The 7483-nt window shown below is 31.1% G+C and overlaps 1 protein-coding gene across 1 annotated transcript; it reads left to right on the forward strand.

Annotated features, from left to right (window-relative positions):
* The first annotated feature begins 2629 nt into the window (after positions 1-2629).
* Positions 2630-7023, forward strand: LOC104647060 (two-component response regulator ARR1-like). The gene is made up of 5 exons (XM_026030495.1): positions 2630-2741; positions 4483-4632; positions 4980-5429; positions 5575-5651; positions 6184-7023. Exons 1-5 carry the CDS (start codon positions 2630-2632, stop codon positions 7021-7023), a joined length of 1629 nt encoding a protein of 542 aa, XP_025886280.1.
* The last annotated feature ends 460 nt before the right edge of the window (positions 7024-7483 follow it).

Genomic DNA, 7483 nt, shown 5'->3' on the forward strand with positions numbered 1-7483 from the left:
GGGATATTCATAGGATCTCCAAAATTTCATAAGTTCCTTTTCACATGAAACTTTACTGAAAAATTCTTGCAAATGTCTGCTAGTTAATCACCGATAAATTAGTAAATAACACGTGCGGGAATTTATTCTCGCAACTAACTTATTGTCACGACACGAAAATGAGTGTGATGGTACTCATCTTATTCCACCAAGACAAGTCAGCCTAAATCTCGACCATTACAATAAAATTACGAAAATTTATGTTCAACTTAAAAATACCCCCAAAATCTGGTTGTCACGTGTACAAGCTCTAAAGTATTACAATCGAGTCAAAACAAAAATACAAGTCTCATATGACATTGTTGCTATAGTAGAACAAGATCATAAATAGGATTAAGAAGGTCTGCTGAGATGACACTGCTACCTCACAAATCTCCAAGAAGCCTCAGAAAAGAACAGAATATATCATAAAAATCTAGGCTAGTAACCTACAAAAAAAATGTAGAAGCAACGGGTGAGTACCAAACCACACGATACTCAGTAAGCAAACGTCTAAACACAAGCTAAGGGGATGAAATATGGGTACTCCTACCACCCCAACCAAACCTCCACAATTACAACCTGCATAAAATACAGTCTAACCTATTAGTTCACATTTACATAGCACGTAACTCTTCACCAACACCTTGACAAATTACATATATATCCTCCACAACAACACTTTACCGAATTACATATCCTCAATAAAAACACTTCAACAATTTACATATCCTCAACAACACTTCAACAAATTACATATACTCAATCACAAGCTCAATATTCAAAAATTACAAGTTCCACAAAAAGGCAATTACAAGATCCGCAAATCACAATAGCAAGTTCAATAATGATAAGTATGTGCAATGCAATGGAATGCAATGTCAAGTATAGTGATGCATGTCTTCCCTAACGATACACACCCGTTGTCTCTATGTTTGGGACCCATGGGGGACATATTTGTCAATGCATCTGTCGCGGCGTAAGACACAACCCTCGATAATAGTAATCATCACGGTGCGCGATACGTTCCTCAAAATATAGTAACCATCGCGGCGCGCGATACGTCTCTCGAAATGGTACATCCTCTTTAGGTTCTCATTTTTTCTCAATGCACATAACACGTGTCACAAGTCACAACCATGTCTTAAAATAATGTGAATGACATGTTCACACAAATAAAGAGGATATGACCACTTTCATAACACTGCACTATTCACAACAACATCAACAATGATTCAACAAACTTTTTGAACCATTCATTATTATCAACACATCACACATAAGCTATTATTCACATTGCCTTTTATTACCCTTTGTTTTAATCATTAGAATTATATTATTCGACGAATTAAGATTTAACCGTAGATTTGAAATGCAGGAAATATGATATTTGAAAAATTGATTGGAATAAAGATTTATAAACTTTATTATAAATTCGTATGAGTTTTGGGTCTAAGATAGAGATATAGCAATATGAATGTTGTTAGTTGCGAAATCATATCGTGATTATTTATTTGAATAGATTTTATTGGTTTGGAAGTCAACCGAAAGACGAAGGCTCATGTTCTACAGTTATTGTTAGACTATTCGATACAAGTGGATTTCTGGTGCGACTACCACACCACTTGACTCTCGTAATAGGGGGGGGGCTCAGACCCAAGAGTAGCAACAAGCTTCAGTTGTTCAGGATGCGGTAGGGGCAACTACCAGTAGATCCCCCGGTTCAGAATGATGTTGGACCAACAGTTGGGGGTCAAGTTGCACTGGTGGTTGTTCTGATAGAGGATGAGCAGCGTAGGTATGAGAGATTTTAAAAAATGGACCCACCTCACTTTCAGGGTTGGAAGAGCGAGGATGCTCATGAGTTGTAACTACCTACCGAGAGTTACTAGAGGTGGTTGGATTAGCTGAGTCACACGGGGTTCGATATGTTACACTCCAGCTTCGTGGACCAGCGAGAGACTGGTAGATAACTTATTCGGGTTAGGCTGACTTGTCTTGGTGGGATAAGACGAGTGTCATCATGTCCATTTTTGGATCATGACACTTATGTAGCTAGAGATTTTAATTTCTAAAATTTCAAGTAATAGTTGGCTACAAAAATTCTTTTCACCTGATTTCAATTGACAAGAAGATTCACATCAAATTACTTTGAGAATTTTATTGTACTACACCACGAAAATCTCTAGATAATGAACACTTTTCTTGTAGATAGAAAGAGAGAACTAATAGGAAAGAGAGAACTAATAGGGGAGAGGAAAAGGGAAGGAGAGAGAAAGGGGGAAATTTGAAGGAGTTGTGTATTTGACTTAAAATATGATATGAAATTATCAATAAAGGAGACTAATATGTAATTATTTGAAAGTATAGAATGAATAAGTATATATGCCTGGAATGTTTGTACTAGATTAAAAAAATCAGTTAGGTCAACCAAAAATTATAAGTTAGGTCCACATAAGACAAGCCCACTAGAAAATAGAGGTACTATATAAGTACATATCAAAGAGTTGAGTGTTTCTCTTTACCCTCTCATATAACAATTTATTTTTTTCTCCTCCCTTTTATGTTTGAATAGAAAAAATCCTCAAAATGTTGAAGCAATAGATAATCAATGGCATCTCCCAATTATGGTACGATAAAAGAAGTTCATGTGCTGCTTGTGGATAACGACAAAGAGTTTGTGACTGAGATGATTAATTTGTTGAAGTCCTATGACTATAAAGGTAACATCTGTAAAAATATATAAAACTTATAACCTTTCGCTTTTGATACAAGTAAATTCTATGTGCTTTTTCTTTTAAAACAGACTTAATTGGTATGATGGATGTTATCCCATTTGTTATTTTAAGATCGATATTTTTTAAGGTTTCATTTATATATCTTACAAATCTTAGATTCCTCTTTTCTCTTTTATCCTAATACTGTTTGTATGCAGAATGAGTTTTCTGTGGATACTAATAATCAAACTAGATTCTCTATTTTTGATTCTTCCTATAAAAATGTCACGCAATAGATCAGCTTCTATGTCCCTTTAGGGAATCATTTATTCTACACTTGACCTTCTTTATGAAGAAAGGATTGGGGGAGGGGGGGGGGGGGGAGGGGGGATTTTCCTAGAGTTTCAAATAGTTGGCGAAAAATAATTTAATTTTCTCAAAAATTATATTTGAATGTTTAGAACTTTACTTCAATTATCACTTTATCTATCATTTGATAACTACAATGTTAAGGTGGTGGAGGCACAAAATTAGGGTTAAAGAAGGAAGGACAAAGAGCAAGAAAGGACAAAATAAGAGCTGATAGGACTTTCTACTTTGCGATAACTTTTAATTTTGTCTTTTATCATATGTAGAAAAAAAACAACTGTGGAACCTTGATCATAAAAAAAAAAAACTTCCCCCCCCCCCCTTTTTTTTTGCTTAATTTATTTATTTTCATCATTATAATTCAACAAAAAAATCATCTTCTAAAAAATATTTTATTAATTATTTTTAATATACACATTTTATTTCCTTATTTTGACCACACATAAATCATAAATTTTATAATAGAATTAATTTATTAATTTTTTCTTAATTTGGAAGAAAACAAAATTTTGGATCTAGTTTATGGTTTCTTGCACTAATTACTTTATGTCTCAACCTTAATGTGAACACAATCGACAATTGTTAAATCTTTGAAAAGAATAAGTAAATATTATAATTCATTTATCCGAAAATTATTTTTAAGGATGTTTTGCTTGAACTATTTTACCTTGCAAAGAAAAAAGGTATATATCTACAAATTTATAGTAAAGGTGTGCTTCTGGCTACTTCTTTTTATTTGTTTAGTTTTTCAATAACTTTGTTAGAATTCACTATTACTTTTTTTTTCAAGGTGTATCAAATTATATTTGCTTGAATTTCATTGCTAACGACTTTTGTAGGTATGATGTAATATTAATGCATAAAAGAAACTAATTTAGAAATAATAAATAAAGCAACTGTAGTGATTAACTAAAAGAGAACTTTAATTTGACAGCATGATTAAGAATGTATATAGCAAAATATGTTAGAAAAAAGGAAGTTTTCCTTGTTACTTGTAAATCATTTTATCATTGCTACATCTTTTAATCTTATTTGTTGCATATTTTGATCATATTATCTTGGGGGGTTGATTACAAAAATAGTTTTATGATTTCAACAAGTTATTTGAATAAATTGAAATAAATTCTTATTATCCGTATGTATGATCTTCTCTAAACTACCTAATCTAATTATTAATTCAAAATAGTATTGTACATAGCGTTATTGTGTGAACCTTTGTCTAAGATTGCACACATCGATTAAAACTTAAGTTGATTAAAATATATTGTTGCATAAATAAGGTGTAGCAATATAACCTAAAAAATATAATTGAATTGGTATATCCCGTTGATAATTTTGTACTATTCTCTTCGCTGAATTTTACAATATATTAATGCAGTTACGACGGTTAATACATCTTCAGCAGCATTGTCAATGCTTATCAGAGAAAAACAAAAATTTGATGTCATTATAATCAATGATCATTCATCAAACATGCTTTCTTTGGACCTCTTAGCTAAGGCTGTGGCCATGGATATAATTTCAGTCGGTAAGTTTTTATTAACTCTTTCACTTATGACGTCTAATATGGGTTAGTTGAGTTATTCTTAATTAATCCAGTGTAACAAATTTAGCCATAAAAAGTTCACCATTAATTGGTTTCTTAATAGTTCGTAGCTATAGTAATTTTCTATAATCCATCGTTAAATATGATTAACATTGAATCTTTTTATTTAGCGACATAAATTACTGATTACTCATTCTTATTCTTTCAATTTGTGATAGCTAGTTAGATAATATTTGTGTTATAATGAATATGCATTACATTAACAATTTACATAATAATGTATGATGTAATTGAATTCTAATTGTTACTTTCTCAAAATAACTATGCAGTGATTTGTGATAAATACAATGAGTTCGTAGCAAAGAAGGTTTTGAATGAGGGAGCTTATCTTTACTTTGAAAATTCATTTGAGAAGGATATTGTGAAATACTTATCAAAATTTGTATCGAGGAAAAAAACACAAAGGCAACAAGTGGAAGAAGGATCAGAAATAAATATATATCAAAACAATAATATTATTGGAGACAATGGAGAATCCGAAGAGAGACAAAATGTCTCAAATACTACAAATCAAAGAAATAATATTGATGAGGCTGGAAATGATGTGGGGTCGAATGGAAAATACAAGTTAACAAAGAAGAGAGAGAGAGAAAATACGAATGAGGCTGATCAAAGAGAACATCAAAGTAGTGATTTTATTAGGAGAAAAGCTTGCCTAGTTTGGAATGACGATCTTCAGGCAAAATTTATAAAAGTTGTACACCAAATTGGGATAGAAAGTAAGTTTTCTTCACTATTATAGTAATAGCTACAACGTTAATTTGTTTACAATTAAGGCATAACAATTATTGTATTTACATGTACTCTCACTTGATTTGAAAAAAATGTTATTAATTTAAACTTACATTTTTATGGAATATGCAGGATGTCGCCCGAAAAAGATATGGGAGCAGATGAATGTGCTTGATATTACTAGGACACAAGTGGCAAGCCACTTACAGGTACATTTTTAAAAGAGTAGTGATAAATTATATATTATTTATATGTGTTTAGTACTAGAAAAATAATTATTTCAAAATGTTATTTGCAAATATATTAATGCGAGAAGTTATTATTATTTTTTCAACACTCATTATTTTGATTTTATATAAAAATCAAGTAAAAAGTGTTTTAATTTTATCTTATTTTAGCATGTAAAAGTTTAGACTTTATTTTTACCGTCTTATACTCATATCAAAGCATTACTAATAAACCAAGGTTAGCGTAAATTTTTGTTGTTTTTAGTGATAGAAGTTAATTATTCGTTGGTCAACTCTAATATTTTGTAGTTCAATGAAAAAAAATATTATACTCAATATTTAATTCATATTATTTGAAAAGAATTTTACCTTTCGCTAATTATCAAATATCAAAAATATTTTCTATTAAAATAAATTTGGTCATTTCAATCACACCGAAATATCAATAAATTTAGATGATAAACATATACATGATCTCACTCTCTCTTCTTATTTTTTCTGTAATACCATTTAGAATTATCGTCTCCACTGGAAAAATTCAGAAAAGAAGAAATCTACTCGTCGCTCATCAGACCAGAGATTCTCAAATAGTTCTCAGCAAATAAGTAGCTTTCAAAAATCTGGGACTATCCCTTCTCTTCAAACAAATGAAACAAATCTGCAAGTTCACTCAAATCGAACCCAAATAGTGCCAGAGTTTCCATTTCCTAATCTCAAGACTAAGAATACTTCTTTTGGAGGAGAGAGTTCAATCCAACAACTTTATCGTCCACAACTTCATGCTCAACCCTATTACTCCACCATTTGCAATCCATTCAATGACTCGTCTCAGTGGACCAAAACTTATTTTGCTGGTGAGCTGCAACAACAACATGGACCCTTACTTGATGTTTTGGGTTCACAAGGACTACAAATATCAAATATTGAGAATACTAGTTCTAAACCTACCATGGCGTTCAATGGTGAATATCATAATATTCAAAGTTATTACAACATGAATCACAATGTGTCCCATGGAGCATCATATTTGGGTAGCAAAAAAATGTCCAATGAAAATGTTGGGAATGCTATAACTAATGACAAAAACTTGAATATCAATGTAGACAATGTGACAACTATTTTAGGTAGCAGATTGATACCTGATATACACGTTGGAGATACATCCACTAATGAATTCAGTGCAATAGAGACAAATCCAAGCAATATTGTGGTGGCAAAAAATGATCAGACAGAAATTCATGAAGAAAGTGATTCAGATGAGAATCATGATTGTGATGCATATTTTGATTTCGCTAATATAGATTATCTCTCCCAGAATCTTGAATCTCCGAGTACTGACCCACCTAGTGAATAAGACATTTGGTCAAGTGTACTCTGTTGATCAGGTTAGTACTTCTATCTTATTTAGCATTATATAAATTTCATATAACATTATTGATATAAGCTAAAATAAGTATAAATTTTAAATTACTTTTTTTGTGTTATATATGCATATTAAACACCGGATTAAATTGTATTTTCTCCATGTTTGGTTTGTATTATAATCTTTGATGTTCTTCTTCTTCTTAATTAAATGAGTCCTTAGTGTTTGAATAAAATGTCTTAGTATTAAAAAAATGTCAATATTTAAATTTATGAAGTACTTATATTTATCCTTTGAAAAAAGAAGTTTTCCGTGATGGTATTTTCAATTGACTTATTATTTGAGAAAATATTTTTGTCACAACCATAATATCTTCTACATTTTATCATTATGCAGGTGACCAATGTTATCAGGACTATCAATGACAACTCTCATAAGGACTCTTTATAGT

Source organism: Solanum lycopersicum, chromosome 4 (genome assembly GCF_036512215.1).
Source record: "Solanum lycopersicum chromosome 4, SLM_r2.1".
Taxonomy (NCBI): Eukaryota; Viridiplantae; Streptophyta; class Magnoliopsida; order Solanales; family Solanaceae; genus Solanum; species Solanum lycopersicum.